The following is a 22,670-nucleotide window of genomic DNA, read 5'->3' on the forward strand; positions in this document are numbered from 1 at the left end:
GCCAAAGCTCAAACCTCTCTGTTCAAAAGCTATTTTTGAAAAGCAAAAATCTCTTTAACGTTCTATGGTTGACCGTGGTTAGGGTTGAGAAACCTAGAGTGTTCTTGCTGAAAAGCAGCTGAACTTCTTCAACTGCAGCTGAGCTTTCCAGCTGAACTTGACTTCAGCTGAGTTGAGCTTCTTCAGCTGCAGCTGAGCTTTTCAGCTGAGCTGAACTTCAGCTGAGTTGAGCTTTCTCAACTTCAGCTGAACTCAACTTCAGCTGTGAACCTCTTTGACCATACACCAGCTGAACTTGCCTCCGGGCAGTTGAGCTGGGGTTTTCTCTCCTAAACTCACTGGTCAAGACCAGTTGAACTGGTCCTGAGGGGCAGTTCAGCTGGTCTCTGACCCCTCTGACCTCTGATCTGCATTCTGCCAGTCAGACTGGCAAACAGGTCGCCAGGAGCTGTCAGGGGCGGTTCAACCGCCCCCCCTGGGCGGTTCAACCGGTTTTGGTCAACTTTGACCAGTCTGCGGTCAGTCTGCGCGTCAGTCTGCCAGTCAGACTGGCAGACAGGCTGCCAGGCCTGCCAGGGGAGGTTCAACCGCCCTAGGGGGAGGCTCAACCGCCCTCAAACAGAAAAATCGGCCCAACGGCTAGTTTTGAGCTCCAACTATATATACTCACTCCTACCTCTCTCCCCAAAGTAGTGAGCACGATTTGAACTCCATTTCTAACCCAAGAAACACCTCCCTCTCTCTCACACACATCTCTTGCCTCTCCCATTTCAAATCTTTGGAGAGAAATCTTTGAGTGAGCTTGAGAGCTGCGGTTTTGTGCTTCATCTCTAAATCTCTCTTGCTCTTCTTCTTCATTCGAGCTTTGGTACTACATCGAGTTCTTTGTGGATTCATTACTCTTGGAGCTTCTAGCTCCTAGACGACTAGGTGTCTCTTGTGAGTCTCCAAATCTTGTGGAAGACCACAAGAAAGTTTGTATTACCCGCTCGTTTGAGCAAAGATTATTGTGTGGGCTTGACCTTTGTGGTCGGCAAAGGGAGGATTAGGGTTGAAAGAGACCCGGCTCTTTGTGGGCGCCTCAACGAGGAAGTAGGGCACCTTTTGTGGTGTGACCGAACCTCGGGATAAATCTTGTGTCTCTTGCGTTCTTGCTCATTGTGTTTGTTCATGTTCTTCGTTCTCTCACCATTCCGTGGAAGATTGTTTATATCTTTTTGGTGTGTGGATTTTGAGAAGTGCCCTTCTCTGATCTACTACTTTGAACCCTGTGGATCATTTAGAACATCTCATTTCCAAAGTTAACTGGGTGAATTTCGAGATCAATTCAGTTTTACCCAGTTTGCTTCTAGTTTTTGTTGAAAAAGTTTTAACTTGCCTATTCACCCCCCCCCCCCCCTCTAGGCAACTTTCAATTGGTATCAGAACCTAATCCTCGTTCTAACGCTTAACCGCGTGAGGAAAGATCATGTCGGGGGGACTAAGAAACGAAAGTGCTTCTAAGCTTGAAAAAGTTGAGGTTGCCTCGACTTCATCTTTTGGTGCAGATGTTGATCCTAGGGCAATAGACCTTGCCATGAGAATCGCCGAAAGGATGTTCCTCAAAATGAAGGAAGATGAGGCGAAGAACATTATTGAAGAAGAAGAAAATGATCGATGGAGACCAAACGACGAATCCACCTCTTCACAAGGTTCGTCTTTCAAATCCACTTCTCATATGTGCTTTGTTGCTAATGAGAGTGACAGTGAAAGCGAAAGTGAGGATGAGGAGGAGCATGAAAGTGATAGTGAAGATGAGGATGATCTTCAAAAATTCTTCGCTCAACTAAGTAAGAAGAACCGGATGAGCTTGCTCAAACTCATGAAAAGGGCGGAAGAACAAAAGGAAATGCTTCATAAGCAAGAAGATATCCTCATCGAAAAAATCAAAGACTTGGAGAAGTTGACCAAAGAGCATGAGAAGCTAAAGTGCTCTCATGATGATTTGGTCCAAAGGTATGAAAAGATTTCAATTGAGCAAACTAGTACTTCAAATGCTTTATCTTGCGTTGCTCAATCAGAAAAAGAAAATACTATGCTCAAGAACACGATAGAAAAGCTAAACATTGGAAATCTAGCTTTGCAAGAAAAACATGATATGCTTGTGTGCTCTCATAATAAATTTATGGATTCACATATCACGTTAGAAATGGCTCATGAGGTTGTGTTAACTAATTTGAAATCATACCAACCTCACATGTGCACATGTGTTGAAATTGAAACTATATTACCATGTGCTAACAAATGTTGTTATCAAGCAAGCCAATCTTCCATTGAGCTAGAAATTTCAGGAATTAGTGATATTTCTATCACACAAGAAAATAAAGAGCTCAAGGAAGAAGTTGGAAGGCTAAGAAGGAGCTTAACACTTTTGAAGGGAAAGTGTCATGCTCAACCTTCTCACGATAACCGTGATAATATGGTGAAAAAGCTTGAGAAGGGGGACAACCGTAGCATGCACAAAACCCCTTCAAAAGAATACCAAGCTTTTCAAGAAGGGCATGAGCAAAATCCATGGTAAGAAAATTAATGCTCATATGATTTGCTCTAACAATGTACCTATGTGCTTCAACAAAGAAAGATCAAAGAGAAGCGATAGGAGATGCTATGGATGCAAGGAGAAGGGCCATGAAATTGATTCATGCCCCCACATGAAGAATCAAGACCTTGCACGATCAAGAAAGATGACCATCAAAAAGGATGAAAGCAAAAGGCAAATGCATTGCAAGGACAAGCATCGCATTTGCTACAATTGCCGTGAAAAAGGTCATCTATTCAAGGTTTGTCCAAAGGGTAAAACTCCTAAGCCTAACTTGTCAATACATTCAAATATGCTTAGGAGACCCAAATTTGACTCTTGTGCTAGAAAGGTGATGAGTTCACCACATTCTAGGACCAAGGCTATTTGGGTGCCTAAGTCCTTATTGGCTAACCTTGATGGACCTATCATGAGATGGGTACCAAAATGTACTTAATAAGTTTTGCAGGTACCCAGAGATGATATGAAGCTTTGGGGTGCTTGAGCGGTTCAACTCAATCCTTATCTCAAGCTATCAATCTTACATTGTCTATCCTTTAAGATTGACCCAAAGATGAATTAATTTGTTATATCACTAACTTCATATTCATCTCTAGCAAGAACTTATGTTGTAGGGAATAAGGATTAACCTTTGTGGGAATCAAGCAAAAGGCCTACAACCAAGTGATATCCAAAGGATGGTAACAATTAATTCTTAAGTGCACATTGCCTTTAATTGGTATATTCCTTTGTGTCTTTTGTAGCCACATAGGAAAAATGAAGCACTTGAGAATGAACTTAAAAGATTTTACCTTGCTTTGGAAAGGATCTAATTATATGTTAGATTGCAAATTCATATTTTTATATTGTGACAATCTACATGCTTTAAATTGATTGTATGTATCTTGTGGCATATTTCAAGTTAATCATCATATTATTGCCATGACCTAGACATAAAGAGTATTATCCCATGTTCTTAAATGAATAGAGTGCTAAGTAAGAAATTCAAATTCTTAAAGCACTTATCAAATGGGGAATTCTCTATATGACTAGAGTTGTGAGACTAATGTTTCTATCTAAGTGTTTATGTAGTCTCACAACATGAGAATGTGTTTCCCAAATGGAGTGTGCCATTCAACATTCAAAGAAGATCGAACCAATACTATGTGATGTATTCATTCTTGTTTAAATTGGTTTTGAGTCTTCTTCATTAATCACTCACCATGCTATGAATTAAACTTGCCATGTAAACTTAATTAAATAATCATGCTACTTTCATCTTTTTTATAATTGATGTTATGCATGATGCTTGTAAGGGTAATTTAGTTCATATCATGAGGTTTCCTTGTTTTAGTAACCTTCTTGTCATTCATATACTAGAGGTTGCTAAATAGGAAACTATTGCTTGTGTTACTAATACAATCTCTTTTAAGATATTTAATGGAAATTCATAAGTAGAGATTGTGCTCTTTCAATTGGTAAAATCACAAGCTTTAAAGGTTAATCTTCACCTAAAAGGAAGATTAGGAATGTTCAAGGCAAAGGTATGGAACAAATTGCTTCAATTGTAGTTGATCAATAGTAGTTTCTTCCAAGTGGCATTCTTTCAATTGGTAATAATATATTCTATGGAAAGGAATGTCAATATGAAGGTTAAATTCCTTTTGGCTTAAATTTGTAAATTAATGCATATTGTGAATTCACTGCTCCATGTGCATTAACTTAAAAGGAATTTAATTTATGCCTTTACGCCTCATAAATGATGATTTGTTTGCCATTCATATATAGATATCATCATTCATTAAATACTTCCTTGTACTACTAATACCTCTTTTCAAAGTGTTTTATCGACTAGTTTTAAAAGGAAAAGAGATAACAAAGAAGGAAGTCTCCACAAATGATGAAAAGAAGAATACTAAGGTGACACCACCACAGATAGTAAGATCTGTCAAATTGGTATAATAAATGGTACGTTCTATATGGTGGTAAGTATTCTTAGGCATAAGTTAATTCATTGCAAATTTATCATGCCTTGAACAATATATGTAATGTACTCCTCATGAGTCTCTTAACTGAATTGAAAGTGCATGTGGTAAGTCATTCAAATACTTGATGCACATATCTAGTGGGAGAACATTATATATCTTGTGTCGTAGAGAATAAGTTTCCCTTGAGTAAGTTATACTAAGACAATCCAAAATGGTAAATTTGTATCTCATTCATATGGATTGTAATCTTTGTTTTCTAAATAGCTACTCTTGATGCAGTTTAAAATTTCCTTATCGTTAAATCTAAAAGTGCATAAGAATATTTTTGTTGATATTCATCACATACATATGCACTAACATGGATATGATTTTTAAACTGTAAAAGGTACAATTAGTGATCCATACTCTCTAAATTTTGAAAATCCATATTTTGATATCTTAGAAATCTACTTCAATCGATATCCATATGCTTCACATTGAATTGGATCACTAAGTTGTAAATTCCATGCATAACTTGTCTTTATGATATGAATGCTTGTGCGACTAACCTTGATAAGCTAGGTGCACCCAAAGTCAAGGTAGGTTCATCATCAAGAAGGCAACACAATGATGTATTAATAAAAGGAGAAAAGGCTCCTATTCTTAACTCTAGTTTTTATCTATGTGATTAAATATTGACTTGAAACCATGTAAGATGGTTGTCAAGTATATGTGGGTGCCTACACAAAGAGAAAGGCCACAATAAGGATTGTGTGGGTACTCAAGGCTCTTACTACTAATCTCAAAGGACCCAATTCAAATTGGGTACCAAGATATGAGGCTTAAACTTGTTTTGCAGGATCACTCCTTCAATGGATCAAGTTGGGTGCTCGATAATGAATGTATAAATCATCTTTGGAGATAGTAGCAAGGGTGGTAACAACTGAATCTCAAGTGCATATTATTTTCAAATCTTATCTTTTTTTGTGACTTGTGTAGCCACTAAAGAAAAAGAAGCACTTGAGGATATACATCAGTTGTTGATAAAGGTCTAATTGGAAGATGAATGAATATTATCACATGGTGAACAATCCAAAATTATGTGACGTATTCTCTGTCTAGTTAATTTGGATTTGATTCTTCTTTATTAGACACTGACCATAATATGGATTAAGTCAGCCCTTTAGACTTTATTGAACAACCATGCATATTATCCATGTCATTCAAAATATATTGTGCATGAGGGATCAAGGGAAATTTAGTCCATATTTTGAGGTTTCTCTATTTTAGCAACTCGTTTGCCCTTCACATATAAAGGGTTGATAAATAAGAAACTAGTGCTTGTGCTACTAATGCCATCTCTTGTGTTGAGTTTATCCATAGAAAATCTATGTTAAGAGATGGTGCTTGTTTTAAATTGTATAAATCACAAGCTTAAAGGATACTATTCAACTAAAGTAAGAAGAAGTTGATAAGAGGCCAAGGTATGAAAACTTCCTCTCCTTCAGTTGTTTTAGTATTCTATCCTTAGTGGGATGTACCATAGTATAGGTTAAATTCCTCGCAATATAAAATGTTCAATAGTGCATATAACTTTGACATCAACTATATGTGTGCACTAATTTAAAGGAATTTAGTCTATCCTTTTGGGTTTCAAGAATGATGATTCATTTTCCATCCACATATAAGGATTATCATTTGTGAAACCCTCCCTCGTGTTTCTAATGCTCTCTTTTCTAAGTGTTTAAATAAGGTCCTTCCAAGTGCTTTCAAGATGGATTCAAAATTCACGGATATAAGAGTCTTGGTTGTTTCAATCATTGAGTTTCAATGGGTCTCATATCAAGTTTGATTGAACCAAGCCAAGATCAATGAAGTTCAAGATCGCCTGGTTGGATGAAATCATAAAGAGAAAAGAAATCATAGTGATTCAAGAAGGAAGTTACACTTTTTTGTCAACCTAATAATGAAGATGTAGTGACATATTTATATGATATCCTTCATTATGAGGTTTGAGGTTCATATTAGCATGCTTTACCCTCCAAGATTTCAATTGATATACTTTTAGTTCTTAAACTTTTAATTGGTTTAATTTTCATCATCTATGTAAAGCATGTTATGTTAAACCAAGATATAGTGCAAACATCTCCTTTAACCTCGTATTGTTAATGTGCATAAGTGTACTTTGTGTACTCTTGCATGCACAAATTGAGGAAGAGTTTAGCCTATATCTTGTGAGGCTAATGATTTCTTCAAGTTCATGTTTTGTAGTCTCACACCTTGGAGAACATCAAATGAGGATGAGTGGTTCCAAGGAAATGATCAAATATTTACCACATGTCACCCCATGGATTAGTTCTATTGGGGGGACGATATGTGTTCTCTAGCATAAATTCAATTATTTCAAATATATTATGCCTTGACCAAGATATATGATGAACTCCTCTAAGAATCTTAATTGAATCAAGTGCATGTTACAAGTAATTTGAGTACTTGATGCATACATTTAGGGGGAGCTCATTCTATATCTTGTGTCCTTAAAGACTAACATTTTCTTTTAGTGAATTTGTGTAGTTCTTTGAAGAGAATAAGTTTCTCTTGATCGTTTAAAGAGGATAAGTTTCTCTTTGAAATGTCAAGCCTATCAAAAGCTAAGATAGAAATTCATGATTATAATGAAGACCATATGGCATGGAACAAAGGTGTGTCACTCCATGAACTATTGTATTACATTTGTGTATCTAGGCTCTTACAAGTTAGTGTATGCATATATATGCAATATCTTAAGTCACATCATAAAGTTGCACTTGAATCTTGGCTTAAAATATTGCATATCATGTCGATTAGTATACCGTTTGATTATGAGTAATTCCTTAAATTGGTGCAATTTCATATTTTCGTACTTTATTTGTACCAAGGTTCAAATTGTAGAACTTAATCCCCTGGCCTCACAAGTCCAAGTGCATAAGCTAAACAAGTATTCATCACTTGTATGCACACATTTAGGGGGAGAATGGTCTATAATTTGCATCTTTGAGACTAACTTCATTTTCAAGTCTATTATGTGTGTAGTCTCAAATTAGAAAGGAATCTTCAAGCAAAGACAATCGCTTCCACTGCAAATTTTGATGAGTATCAAAGATTCTTTGCTCCAATAAATGTATCTTCTATACATTTCATAAGAGAATGAGTTTCTCTTGTATATGCCACTCCAACGTCATCTAAAATTGGTAAATATGTATCACATCTTTTTGGATTACAAATATCTGAAGTAGCATAGCTTATAGATTCTCCTGTCTAGAACTTAATTGATTAAATAGTGCACATGTTTCTTATGTTGCATGATTATGTTCAATTGATACTCCTTTTATGCCAATGGTACTTTAAGTTGCAAATAAGTACTCTCAACAGATATCAATTGAATTCATATATATGTGTGCACTAAAACTTGAGGAGAACTTAGTGCAATATGCTATTAGTGATCTATTTATCTATCAAATTGTATCAATTGGTGTTTTTCAATTGATATTTTTCATACATGATCACTAGTTGCATAATCCATACTTGTGCAATTTTCATGTTGCCTCTTGTTGTGATAAGAAAATGCTAGGTGACATCTAGACTCCAGGTATCAAGATTTATCCTTCAGTTAGTATGACAATCTTCATTTGCTATCTTGGACCTATGTCACAATTATGCCAACAAGAGCTTGCAAATGAATTCTAAATCCAACACAAGTCTGGAAACCCCTTGAAAAGGTAAAACACAAAGGTACATCACTTATGACACTTATCCATTACCTTTGTGCCATCTAAGGATCCCTTTCATGATAGTGTGTTCACATCTCGCTTAATCATAATTTCTATCCTTTATATTCTTTGTATCCTTTTTGGAGATTTATGACAAAGGGGGAGAAATTGTGCATTAAAGCTTACCTTTAGTCTTATGTAACTAAGTGTTAGAAGACTTTTAAAAAGGGGAGAAATAATTAACAAAAAGGGGAAGTCATAAGAAAAACATAAGATGAAGAAAGTTGATAAGTGCATTCCATGTCATGAGCATCACATTTATTTTATGACACAATGCACCCTATGGATAGTATGATATAAGTTGTCTATACTTTGACCTAAATATGTGCTTTTGGCATTTGAGTACAAAAGTGTTATTTTCTGAAATGCACATATTTAGGGGGAGGAAACTATATCATAGGATTTAAAATCTTATTTATCAAATCTTATGTAAGCTTTAAATGTGTTGTCATCAATCACCAAAAAGGGGGAGATTGAAAGTGCATTCATCCCTTTTGTGAGTTTTGGTGATTTGGATAACAACACATTTAAAGGTCTAACGAGTTTGCTAAGTGTTGAACAGGAAATTCAGTATGATGAACATACTTGAATAGTGTATAATGATCGGTGAACAAAGGTTCAACACGAGGTTATATAACCAATGAGACAATGCAAATGGATATAATATGATCTCTATATTGGTTTGAATATATGGACAAGACCTGAGAAATCACTACATACATATGACCAGAATAAGAGGACAAAGTGATTTAGAGGATTGGTCAAGCCAAAGAGAATAAGATATGAGGAATCGTGAATTGGCTTGACCATATTACTGTCAGTCCATATATGCTTCTATGAGAATCAAACTAGAGCTTGATTGATCTTGACAATTATATCTAGAAGACATTCAAGCAAGGTTCACAATATTGAAGAAATGATTCTCTCAATGGATGGTCAATTTGATGTGACTCAAGAATGGCTTGATAGGGTGAAGATAGCAAGGAAAGGGCTTCGAGGAACTAAGCGAAGGTGAAGGTCAAGCGACGGCTTGTAGACCGAGGTACCATGGCTAAGGTGAAGAAGAGAGTACTTGCACTAAGTCGATGAACTAATCAGCTATGAAGAGTTATAACATGTTGATGCATCAGTAAGGTGACTTGAAGCCATGATTTGAACTCACATAAGGTGATATGGTACAAGTCACTGGGTTTGATTTGAGTTTGCTTCAAAAGGTGAGACAAAGATGTTTGTGATCCTTATGAAGCAATGCCATGGAGAAATCACACATGAGACACCAATGACTCAAGGAGTTTACTTCATTATATTTTATTTAACTTGAGTATAGGAATCGTCGTACTATAAAGGGGGATCCAAAAAGAAGGTTGGTGTTTGCCAAAGCTCAAACCTCTCTGTTCAAAAGCTATTTTTGAAAAGCAAAAATCTCTTTAACGTTCTATGGTTGACCGTGGTTAGGGTTGAGAAACCTAGAGTGTTCTTGCTGAAAAGCAGCTGAACTTCTTCAACTGCAGCTGAGCTTTCCAGCTGAACTTGACTTCAGCTGAGTTGAGCTTCTTCAGCTGCAGCTGAGCTTTTCAGCTGAGCTGAACTTCAGCTGAGTTGAGCTTTCTCAACTTCAGCTGAACTCAACTTCAGCTGTGAACCTCTTTGACCATACACCAGCTGAACTTGCCTCCGGGCAGTTGAGCTGGGGTTTTCTCTCCTAAACTCACTGGTCAAGACCAGTTGAACTGGTCCTGAGGGGCAGTTCAGCTGGTCTCTGACCCCTCTGACCTCTGATCTGCATTCTGCCAGTCAGACTGGCAAACAGGTCGCCAGGAGCTGTCAGGGGCGGTTCAACCGCCCCCCCTGGGCGGTTCAACCGGTTTTGGTCAACTTTGACCAGTCTGCGGTCAGTCTGCGCGTTAGTCTGCCAGTCAGACTGGCAGACAGGCTGCCAGGCCTGCCAGGGGAGGTTCAACCGCCCTAGGGGGAGGCTCAACCGCCCTCAAACAGAAAAATCGGCCCAACGGCTAGTTTTGAGCTCCAACTATATATACTCACTCCTACCTCTCTCCCCAAAGTAGTGAGCACGATTTGAACTCCATTTCTAACCCAAGAAACACCTCCCTCTCTCTCACACACATCTCTTGCCTCTCCCATTTCAAATCTTTGGAGAGAAATCTTTGAATGAGCTTGAGAGCTGTGGTTTTGTGCTTCATCTCTAAATCTCTCTTGCTCTTCTTCTTCATTCGAGCTTTGGTACTACATCGAGTTCTTTGTGGATTCATTACTCTTGGAGCTTCTAGCTCCTAGACGACTAGGTGTCTCTTGTGAGTCTCCAAATCTTGTGGAAGACCACAAGAAAGTTTGTATTACCCGCTCGTTTGAGCAAAGATTATTGTGTGGGCTTGACCTTTGTGGTCGGCAAAGGGAGGATTAGGGTTGAAAGAGACCCGGCTCTTTGTGGGCGCCTCAACGAGGAAGTAGGGCACCTTTTGTGGTGTGACCGAACCTCGGGATAAATCTTGTGTCTCTTGCGTTCTTGCTCATTGTGTTTGTTCATGTTCTTCGTTCTCTCACCATTCCGTGGAAGATTGTTTATATCTTTTTGGTGTGTGGATTTTGAGAAGTGCCCTTCTCTGATCTACTACTTTGAACCCTGTGGATCATTTAGAACATCTCATTTCCAAAGTTAACTGGGTGAATTTCGAGATCAATTCAGTTTTACCCAGTTTGCTTCTAGTTTTTGTTGAAAAAGTTTTAACTTGCCTATTCACCCCCCCCCCTCTAGGCAACTTTCACCCCCCAAACCCGAAATGGATCCCGCAAATCCGGTCTAAATTGAAGCATCCGGACACAACAATAAGCCATTGATGCATCAAATTCATGCGCATTATTTACAATGCTCAAGATCGTAAACCCAAAACATCCCAGAAACCCTAATCCATACTACCGAATACGAACAATACAATACGGTAATGATTAAGTACTAAACAAAAAAGGATTTGTGTAGTTCGTACCTCGCTGTTCGCGGATCTGCCTCGGTGGACCGAATCGAAGACGAAGACGACGACGGCGAGGAGGTTCTCTTCCTTTTGCCGGCTGCCTTCGACGAAGTCGGCGGACGACGAAGCCTTTTGCCGATGGCGACTCTCCGGCGACGAACAGGGGGAAGCTGGCTTGGATCTTCGGTTGCGGGGGTCGCGCGGCCTCGGTTCCAAGGGGTGCGAGCTCTACGCCGACAGACCCGCCTCCGCACGGCCGCTTCTCGCCCTCCTGCCTCGATGCCGGCGGCGAAGCGCGCCGGATCGAGGGCTCGGCCCCGGAAGATGCAGTCGCCAGCGCGGGGTAGGAATGCGGGGAAGTTTCCTGGCGGCGGCTGGTGGACGAAGAGCGTGGATAGCGCACTCCCGGAGCCCTCCACATTTAGAGTGCCTGCCACATCCTCTAAAATTTAGAGGACGATATAGATTGCCTTGCTGGAGCCGTAGGGGACCTGACAGTCCTCTATATTTAGAGGACAGGACCCTTTACAGGGTGCTGTTGGAGACAGCCTGAAAAGAACTGGTTGAGGAGGCACTTGGGAACATCCGAAACCTTGCAACGACTGCTGCCCATCTACTGTGTACACATGCTGCCACCAATCAGCAGTCTTTGAGATACTAACTAAAACGGAACAGCTCAAAACAACGTGAGCCAATACTGTGTACACACGCATGCTGCCAATGAGATTATGAGAACACCATCGAGAATTGCATTCTGCAGCTTGAGAGAGGTTCATAATTCAAGAACAAGTGTATTACACTTTGGCCATACAAATGGCGCAGAATTTGTATGCCTGTATAATTTGATTACTGCTAGAATAACACATCTGAGTTCATTTCCAAGAGAAATGGCAAAAAAAAATCAAGAGTCTGCAAGTGACAGCTCTCTTGTTAGTTAGGTGGGTGGGGGGCACTACCATCTGTACCAGCAGTACAGTAACCTAACACGGCAAAACAGCATCACGGTAAACAACAACGGCATCGATAGTAATCTCTTCCTCTTGAGTGGAAAAAAGTATTCTTATGGTTTTCTGCATCGGTCAGCCTGGACAAATCTATGAACACTGGGCACGGCACGATCAGATCTGTAGCTTGGTGCTGGGGGACTCTTCGCTGAAGCTGATGATGCTCCTGGGCTGCCCCCCTAAACACAGGGACTCTTCATGGTTGCTGGAGAGGGCAATGTCTGTGCACGAGGACTTGTCGTTGGCGTTGGCGCTGGCGCTCCCGCTGCCGAACGTGTCGCTGCTCTCCAGTGGGCTCTTGGCTGATGGGTAAGGCGCGGCAGTTGTCACCCTGCGAGAGAAGCACGCACAGAGTCAGAACAGTTGCAGATCTGCCTCAAAACCAAAACAGATGTGTGGTGGAATGGAATCACCGAGAATAAGAGTATGGATTCTACCTTTCCTTCCTTTTCTCCAAGAATCGAGCAAGGGACGCCTTCCTAGCTTGAGGGACAGCTGCATCGGACGGACAAGAACGATACAATTTCAATACAGTGGAGGAAGAGAGCAACGAGAACTACGATGCAGCCAGCAGTACCGTACCTCTAGGCATTATTGCTGCTGCAGTTGTAGTGGCGATCAGTGTTGCTGGCGGAGCCTGGCTTACAGGAGGAACAGCTAACGGGACCGAAGATTTTGGAGCTGGGGAGTCAAGGTTAGAGCTAGATGAGGCGCTCCTGGGGAGAGCTGCAGACTGCAAGATGCCAGGGACACTGGATGGAGGCGGCGAGAGATGCTGTGGTTTTTGAAACAGCATCTGCTTCGCAGGCAGAAGAACCTCAGGCGCTGTGACCTTCGCTGGAGCGAGAGTAGGAGGAGCCTCTGGCTTACAGGCCACGGGGGCTGAGCTTCCTCTGCTGGCTAGGAACATGAGCTCCTGAGCCTGTGGCGATGCGAAATATGTCAACGAGGGAGCCCAAAGGCAAAGCGAACTAGAATGAAATGATCCTGAGAGAAACTATACCTTCTCAGCTGAGACGTTGTTGAACACATTGACGGAACCGGCGTAGAAGATCGTCAGTTGTGCCGTCCTTGGCCTCACCGCATCCCTTCGCAGGCAAAGCGTTTCAGTCGAAGCTAATTTCACAGCCACTTGTACAAGTCATGGTCGTAACAGACTAACAGCAAACAAACTAGTACCTTGTTCCGCCATAGGAACCCACAGTCGAACTGGCCACGGCGTTGCTGATGGCGAAAGGCGGCTGCTTGAACGCGGTACTGTTCGGAAGGCTGGGCGAGCTCTGGACCCTGAACATCGGGTTGCTCTGGCTGAACGGCGACGAGACCGGAACGACTCTAGCCCCGTTCTGCGCGCGGTGCAGCGCGGCGTACTGCGTGCTGTCGGGGCCGAACGATCTCTGAAACAAAAAAAAAGAAGAAACACCATCAGAGGGCCGAAACACGCGAGCTGACAGGAATCAGTCAGAACCAAGAAGAGCTGCCGCGCGTACCTGGTGCGTGAGCATACGAGGGGCTGTGTTCTTGGTGCCGTCCAAGGCGGAGAACTGCGGGAACGAAGGCTCCTCCCTCGCCGCCGACCGGAACGACATCAGCGCCGGGGCGGCGCAGGGCTTGCTCGCGAAGGACCAGTCCATCGCCGGGACGGCTGCTGCCCCGAAGTAAGCTGGCAGAGATTGCACACGGCTCTGGGAATCAGATTCCGGTAGGCGGCAGCACATAAATACATACAACAACAAAGCACGAACCCAGAGATGGATCCGTTAAGCATCCCCGTCCTTCCCACCAGCAAGCAAGCAGAAGCAGAGGCAGAGGCAGCTCGAAATCAACTAACGACACGCGCGGCTGTCCGAAAGGTTCGGCCACTCTCCATCGTGGCTTTTCACGCATTAACTCTCGCCCGAATCGAGCGTACACGGCAGGCCGGCCGTCAGAAGGAATTCGGCAGGCATGGCAGCCAAGCCCGCACACTCTTTGTTGCGAGCACAACCAAAATAAATAAATAAATAAATAAGACAGGAGAGAGAGAGAGAGGAAGGGGCGCTTGAATTTCGCAGCGCACCCAAGCCGCATCTCGCCGAAACGAATGGAGTGAGCGGAGCCCAACCCAACCCAACCCAGCACGGCACGGCGCGCGTACAGATCAAGAAACGCAGCGCGGCAGGCGGCGAAAGGAGGGCGGGGGAGCCTACCTGATTCCTCCGCGCCTCCGCCTGCCTTCTCCTTGCGCGGGTGCTGCTGCTCCTTGCCGATCGCGGCCAGGAAGTCCCGCTCCATCCAACCCGGGTTCGGGAAAGGAGGCCGCAGATGTTTGCCTTGCCCTCCCGAGGTAGCTGGTGGGTGGAGGGGAGGGGAAAGACGGACAGCTCGGCAACCCCCAAGTCCCCAACTCCTTGAAGCTTCTCTCTCCTCAGCTCCTCGTCCGCCCCTCGACCTCGACTGACTAGTGAACTGATGACGATGCGCGCGGCAGCCTTGACCGTTCTCCTCTCCCCTCTCGTCTTTGTAGGCCTCCCGTGTGTGCTTGTTTAATGGCCTGCGATCCTTTCTTAATTGGAAACGAGGGTATTAGATTACTCAGCTGACAATGGCTAAGGAAACGGAGGAGATAATTGAGTGGTCCGCATGGCGACTGGCGACTAGAGGCGGCGGGCCCGAGCCGCGGTGACCGGATCGGGCGCGTCTCTCTCGGCGGGGCCCGCGCCACGTTTATCGGTTCCCCGGTCGAGTCCCCCACGTGGTACGGCACGACGCCCTTCCCGCTGCACCGCGGTGAGTCCCGTGCACGTCACTGACATCTGGGGCAGAGATGGACGGAACCCGCATGTCGGTGGAAGGGTTTGCGGCGGCCGAGCGTCCACCGTGCCACGGAGCCGGTGTGCGGGTCATCGATAGGACGACACGTGTTCGGGACGGGGAGCGCACGAGGCGACTGGCGCGGTGGTGGCGGGTGGGGCCTTGGGATTCTCCGCGCGGGGAACGGGTCCCACGTGGTTCCTGTTCGGACCACGATGGGCGCAGCGCGGTTGGGCCCACTGTGCCGATGAAATATTGAATCAGGTCAGTTGGTGTCGGGGGGAAAGCTACAAAAGGCACTAAATAAAAAAAAAGTAAACAAGTAATAAATAAATAATATGTGTACTCCTAGGTAAAGGAATTGTGTCACGGGGGCTTCGGACTTTAGCGGGTGGCGTGCCGCGACGGTTTTTGTTTATGGTTTCTAGCCATCACCTGTGCCATGTGCGCACGACGCTTCTCTTTTACTACTACTTCTTTCCTTAGTCATTTTAACTTTCACCAATAGTCAAAACAAGTATTAACTTTTATTAAATTTGTAAAAAATAATAACAAAAGTTGCAATATTAAATAGTTATATTGTAGAAATATAATTAAAGAAATACTTATTTAGTACTATAATATTATTTTATTATATAAATTTAGCAAAATTTATAACTTTTGACTAAAATTGTATTGACTTAAAACATAGGATGGAAGAAATGATAAATTTAATTTCATCGTTTCGAGCTTACAACATAAAGTAATGATTCCTTAATTTTCACCTCCTAAATTTATTAGGTTGACCTTACTAAAGACTATATTCTACTGTGTAGTGTTGAAACATTTATTTAGACCTACTTCAGACCTAAGTGGTGAGGATAGCCTTAGATCCTACTCATTGTTGACTTTGATTGTGTTTGAGTTTTGTAGAAAGTTTAAAAAACGATTCCATCATATTGTGAAGAGATAGAGTGGAAGTAAGTAAGGTTGAAAACGATATATGTAATTCTACAATTTGACATGACTTTGAATTTTAAGGATATAAATACTAGTTGGAGGTTAATACATGTAATCTAAATTTGTTTTGTGTGGATAAAGATATATATAGAATCGGCAAAAAAACTAACCACTCTGAATTATTCGTCCTATGTTTCAAATACGGGGCTTCAAATGCTTAAGTTCATGTTTGTAAGTGAAATGTTGAGTTTGCCCATGCTTTTAAATGTATGGTTTTATTTGTGTGATTTTTTAAAGAAATTTTTGCTCCTATTCTATGTTGTCCATCTTTTAGACAAAAGGACAAGGTTGTTTATGTGATTTTACCCCTATTTTGATATACTTTAGATAATTCAATTATGCAAAACTAAAATAACACAAATTCATAATGGAAGCTGAAATGTGTACCATGCATGAATTTGCTTAATATTATAAAATGATAACTGTAGAATTTGGGCGCCCTCAGAAATTAATTAATTGGAAGCACACTAATAGTCGGCTTTTGCAAGGGAAATTTTGTAATTCTTGATAAATGACAAGCATAAAATTCTCAACCATACATCTCTCGGTACCATTTTCAATGTCTAAAACTTTGCATCGGCATCCACATCCATATATTATATGTTTCAATTGAAACTAAACAAATAAAATAGAGTTTAGTTATAGAAGAGACATCATCTATGATTCTGTCCTAGACTGTTTTTTATCCATAGGAGAGTAAAAGGGGTAATTTTCCCTACTTGGTAGGCAACAATTAACAAGAAACATGGGGTGTTAAAAGTCTAGTTTCATCCCGGCCAGAATATTCACCCTAGCTTGATGTATATATAAGCTCGTTGAAGGAGCAGGAGAAGAAGAGATCGAAGAGGAATGGGAGTAGTGTTGATGCTTTAAACAACTCGAACACTAGATCCACACTCTCTTTTGAGGAAGGCAATCCGGAAGAGTAAAAATATTAGCTTGGAACTATTGGAGGCTTCTTAGTACCGAGATAGTTTGAGCACTTTTGGATATCTAGAAGCAAGAAAGACCAAATGTTTTTTGTCCAACGCCCATCTTTTTAGCGGTGAAGGAAATAAAGTGGAAATAGAGACTAGGACGTGACAATTCATGATTCATGAAAATCATGGTCACAGTGGGGGTTTGTTGATGCTATGGAATAAGGAAATGGTGATCCAACAAATGAACGATTCACAATACTACATCGATCATTACGAAATCTGATCATTGTTGATACAAACCAACTCAGGGGTCATAGTAGTGTTCAAACAAATGGGGTTTAGAGACATTTTGAAATATGTTGGTTAAAGTAAGAGATAGTACATGAGGTGGCGCAATCTACTTGGGCATGATCATAGGCCCAAGGCTGGGTTATGCTGCTTATGACAAAAGTGAACCGAGTGCATTCAAACTTACACATATGGGATAAGGGCATCCTAAAGCAAGGTACCTTCCTCTAAAATACTATTAACAAATATTATGATTCTAAATATCCATTTGTAAAAGTTAATTAACAAATGTGTTCATTCCAAGGAATTGCCTCTATAGATAGTGTCAAGATTTCATAACTTTTTTATACGGATTTGGATAAAGACACATTTTATACTAAAATCCTTGATGTTGACATAATCTATAACTTTATAGTTGATAACTTTATTATTGGAAAATGTTAAGAATCTCAGTTTGATCTCTCATATTTTGAAAATGAAAATTTAGAATTCCCAAACATCCTCGATGTTGACATAATGTGCACAAAAATGTAGTTTACAATATGGTCTACAACTTTGTAGTTATTTTTTTGTTTTATTTTTGTAGATTCTAAATATTTGTTTTATGTTCTAATATTTTGAAATTTATAAATTAGAAATTTTAAACAATATTGATTGTTGATGTGATCTATACTAAAGTTGTAGTTGACATTCCAACCTACAACTTCACAGTTCTTGCAAGCTTTGATTTACAAACATCTAGAGTCCACAATATTTATTTCAATTGTTTTTACATTATTTTTTAAAATTAAACTATCTAAAATTCTAAAGGTCACAAGATCTAAACCTGTGTGGTTTAACTTTTTTGCCTAAAATATTCAATACAAGATTACCAAACATTGATAAAAAAAAGATAATAATGTATATATTCATAAATGAGTTGATAGTGCGATACAGATGTGTAATGTGTTGTGTATGCTGAAGATTAGTGGTAAACATGTTAAGACACACATCTCTACAAATCTGGTATTACACGAGGCGGACAACTTACACTCTTCTGTTAATCAGTTTACAAAGATGAGCAATACCGCCGATCACTATCTCTATAAATAGCCATTAGGGGAGATGATTTGGTAGAGACGGCAGCCTACCTCTATAAATAAAAATTGGTCGTCTCTGAAAATATTCGTGAATTAGTGAGCAAAAACCTTTACTGTTGTTATTACAATATGGCAATATATATTTTTCTAAAACTAAATTTCAAGACATACCACTCTCAAACGTTTAATTTCAACATATGAACATTAAACTTTTTTAATCTCCTCTACAGATATGCGTACACCCTACCTCTCTCAAACACGGTAGGCTGTCTTTTCTCTAGCAAATCGTGCATATAATCATACAAAATATTATTTTATACTCTAGATTGTATTATTCACAGAGTGAATTTTGAAATAGAAGATGAATTAGAAAATAGGATGAGTAAGCCGATGAAGACAACCCAAACTAAGCTTTTTTAGGACTTGTTTGATTTGCTCTCAATCTATATGGATTAGGTGAGATTGAGTGAATTTAAATCACAGACAAGTTAAAATCTTTTATAATTTTTTCCAATCTCATATAATCCATATGGATAGAAATAATCGAACAACACCTTAGCATTTTCAAAACATTAGGCCAACAAATCTAAGTCAACATAGCCGCCTGCCTCAACGTCGATAACCACAATTAAATCCAAGAAAATGTGAGTTTTCGTATGAAGTTTGCAAAGATTCTTGGGCTCCATGTTACATCTGCATGCCATATTAAGTAGTCAATGAAATCAAGATGACTCGAAACTTATTTTATATTTTTATACTAATAACACAGATCATGTGGAACTAGCTGCTAGCTGGATCATAAGTTTTTAAATGCCAGCAGGGTTGTGCCGCTAAAATACCTAATTAACTATTACTTTGGGATAGACACGGTCTGTGCAAACGTGCTTACATGTCACACAAAAACTGCTACACAATCAAACTTTATATACCATCGTCATACAGAAGTCATATATTTTTTATATATTTTAATATAGAATAAACTAGAACATAAGATTTGCACATAGTGATAGAGTAAATAATAAAGTACATCTATAATTTTTTATAACTTAATTGCCTTGCGAATGTATAGTAAATTATTGCGCAATAGTTTTCTAATTAGCTCAAAAACGTCAGTTTGGTAATTGGTAGTAGTGACAAAACAACATTATTAACACTGCTTTGCAAAAAGTAGTGACAAGATTGTAAAGAGCTGCTCTCTGGTCCTCCCATGTGCTGCTGCTCCTTTCTATCGTCCTTGTTTTTTATTCGGACATATGCCATTTTTATTGTTACAACTTCCCTTTTTAAACATTCATCGGCCAATTTTAAAGAGAAAATACGTGAGAAAGAACAAAGAGCAGGACATGGTCCATGATAAGAGAGAAAAAGAAAATGTAAAAGTGGTTGGAATAATTTAGAAACAGTTTAGAATTTTTGTTGTAAAATTATCTTCTACATTTAGACCCAGATTCTAGAAATTGTTGGAGAAATCCAATAAATATACTGTTTTTTAGCCACTTGAAAAGTCTCTTCGATTTCCTTATTGCTTTTCTAGAAATTATTGAAGATGCTCCTAAAAAAAGGATATGGACGGAGCACTAATTACTCCTATGTAAATGCACGCACAACCGATTAATCTTGTGAAAGCATAAAAGCTAATAAGATTTGCTAAGTTGACTTGAATATAGTCGCCCAGATGATTTTTATATGGTTTTATTGCATAAATAAAGAAATGGATGAAGGGTTGACTAGGAGATAAACAAAATATGCGTGTGTTCATATATAAAAGCATAACATGTTGACTTGATCGTCTCGTGTGAAGGAAAAAACGTACTTATATAGCTATTTCACGGAATATTTATAATTAACAAAATAATAACATTGGGGATCACTCTCTAGTCTGTATGCTGGACCAGGAAGCTTTCTCAGAGTGCTGGGTCAGCTCTTTAACATGCACGCACTACGCACATCATGCACCCACGCCGGTTATTATTATAGTGAAGCACATGCCATCCGATCCATGCAGAGAGTAGAGAACCATCATCCCATCATTATTTATTTATTTATTAGGAAGTGTAAGGAGATGTTCCACGTGTCGCTGATCAAACGAATGGCTTCCTAAACAAATGATGATGCGATTCATCATGCAAGATTATATATATATACTCTTATGCGTATATTATAATAATATTATTGATAATAAAAAATGAACGGCTCAGAATGGTGCCATTCATGCAAGATATATGTGTATAATTATAATAATGTAATGGCTCACATAAAAAAACCGCAAAGGAAGCTAGCAGAGACCTTTTAGTTAAAATTAAAATAAATCGGCAGTGCGCTCAACTGCTCAAGTCGATCTAGTAATCTCTTATACCAATGACCATGCTACTATAGATTATGTCCTCACATGCATGTATATACGTAAGTGATGACATTGCAAGCCGTCGGACTATTGAAGAACTGTATTCTAGCTAAATCTACTAATTAACATATCTATTAAAAAACATATAAATACAATATTATAGATCATTTACCACTAGACGTGCAACATAAGTAGCAGAAGAAAAACGTATTGTCCCTTTGTGCTGCTCAAGTTTGTTGTTGATCAACACCGCATCCATATATATATATATATATATATATATATATATATATATATATATATATATATATATACATATATATATATATATATATATATACATATATATATATATATATATTGTATATTAGGAGTTCTGGGCTTTCAATAACTAAAGGAAGCTCATGCCAGACTGTGCAATCCGGTCGAGCCGGATCATGTCCAGACGTCTATAAAAGCTAGGGATCAGTTTTTCACGCCTCATCTCGATTCATTAGCGACGACGGTTGCCCGATAGCACGCGCGGCGGTGGACCCTCGGCCGGTGGCTGCGGTGGCCGCGGCTCCCCGACCTCGACATGCGGTGGCGGCGGTTCCCAGGCCGGCGGCGGCGGCCCCCGATCCAGAGGGCGAGCGACGGCAGTGCCCTTGTGCGGTGGCGGCGGTTCCCAGGCCGGTGGCCGCAACTCCATTACCTCGACGCGCGGTGGCGGAGGTTCCTCGATCCGGAGTAGTGGCGGCGGTTCCCCGATCCAGAGGGCGAGCGACAGCGGGGCCCTTGTGCGGGCAAGCGGCGGCGTCCTCGAAGCCCCCGAGGAGGCGGCACTTCCAAGGCCGGCGAGCAAGCGACGCCCGTCGACGTGCGAGCAACGGCGACGCATGAGGCGCGATGTTCGAGCGAGCGACGTCACGGAAGGCGCGAGATACGTGCAGCGATGATCGCGCGTGACATCCTCCGATCTGGCGCAGTTTCCTTTTCGATTATTGTATTTTATGTCTACCACATGTATTATTTACGCTTAAAACTGTACGATTTTATGCTTGAACACAGAGTTCGTATATCAGTTTACTGCATGCACATTGGAAAGGCAATTCCTTGATTTATGCTATTCGTAATTTGCGCGCATGCAATGGAAACTCCCACGATTTTGCCATAATTTTTGGATCTGTATAAAAATAGAAACCGCATGCATGCGGCTGCCATGTTTTTCGGATCTGTCATAAAAATAGGATCGTAATAACAACCTACTAAAGGTATCAACCTTTAATTGACTCGGTATTTACGCTTATAATTGAGAGATTTTATGCTCAAAACTTAAGGTTTTTACGCTCCACCTGGAGATGCGTCCATCTGTGAACAATATGCCAGATTTTTTACGCAGTGTAAGGAATTGCATAAATACCTACACCGTGTAGTATAATTTGTTTCAGTATACATCATAAACTAGTTCTAATGTGTTTAGCTGCATGGCTGTTGGAGGGATCCTATATTTATGAAGTAAATAAAACATTAAATGCGATTTTTTGTTTCTATGCATGCAATTCATTTCCTTTCATTGCATATTCTTTCCATCATAAATTCGTGTGCATGCAGCTGGTAGCAGATTTTTATGCAGTACCGAATTGCATAATTATCTACATAGTGTAGCATATTTAGTATCAGTATATATCATAAAATGGTCATTACGAGTTTTAATTGCATGTCTGTTGCAGCGATCCTACATTTATGGAGGAAATAAAGCCTTTAAAATAGAAACCGTCACACATCTCTTTCCTAAATTTACGCGCATGTCAGGGAACGTGTTTGACTTATGCATGCATTTTGCCATAATTTTTGGATCTATATAAAAATAGAAACTGCATGCATGCGGCTGCCATATTTTTCGAATCTGCCATAAAAAATAGGATCATAATAACAACCTAC

The 22,670-nt window shown here is 40.4% G+C and overlaps 1 protein-coding gene across 2 annotated transcripts; it reads right to left on the reverse strand.

Annotated features, from left to right (window-relative positions):
* Positions 1-12,059: 12,059 nt before the first annotated feature.
* On the reverse strand, positions 12,060-14,798 carry LOC103647411 (uncharacterized). Of its 2 annotated transcripts, XM_008671949.4 has the most exons (8): positions 14,514-14,798; positions 14,070-14,293; positions 13,815-13,987; positions 13,504-13,721; positions 13,328-13,412; positions 12,907-13,246; positions 12,762-12,819; positions 12,060-12,655 (listed from the first exon to the last, which is right to left on the reverse strand). In XM_008671949.4, the coding sequence occupies exons 2-8, from the start codon at positions 14,209-14,211 to the stop codon at positions 12,439-12,441; spliced, it is 1,233 nt and encodes a 410-aa protein (XP_008670171.1). In that variant the 5' UTR covers positions 14,212-14,293; positions 14,514-14,798; the 3' UTR covers positions 12,060-12,438. The 2 variants fall into 2 exon arrangements, with proteins under 2 accessions (XP_008670171.1, NP_001288506.1); NM_001301577.1 differs by lacking the exon at positions 14,070-14,293 and having other exon boundaries at positions 12,150-12,655; positions 14,514-14,788.
* Positions 14,799-22,670: the final 7,872 nt, after the last annotated feature.

The sequence above is a fragment of the Zea mays genome, chromosome 2, assembly GCF_902167145.1.
Source record: "Zea mays cultivar B73 chromosome 2, Zm-B73-REFERENCE-NAM-5.0, whole genome shotgun sequence".
NCBI lineage: Eukaryota > Viridiplantae > Streptophyta > Magnoliopsida > Poales > Poaceae > Zea > Zea mays.

Coding starts and splice junctions, on each gene's coding strand:
- LOC103647411 (XM_008671949.4), bottom strand. CDS start 14,211: ATGCGTGAAAAGCCACGATGGAGAGTGGCCGAACCTTTCGGACAGCCG. Junction 13,722..13,814: donor CTCGTATGCTCACGCACCAG/GTACGCGCGGCA, acceptor TTTTTGTTTCAG/AGATCGTTCGGCCCCGACAG. Junction 13,247..13,327: donor ACAACGTCTCAGCTGAGAAG/GTATAGTTTCTC, acceptor GCATCGCCACAG/GCTCAGGAGCTCATGTTCCT.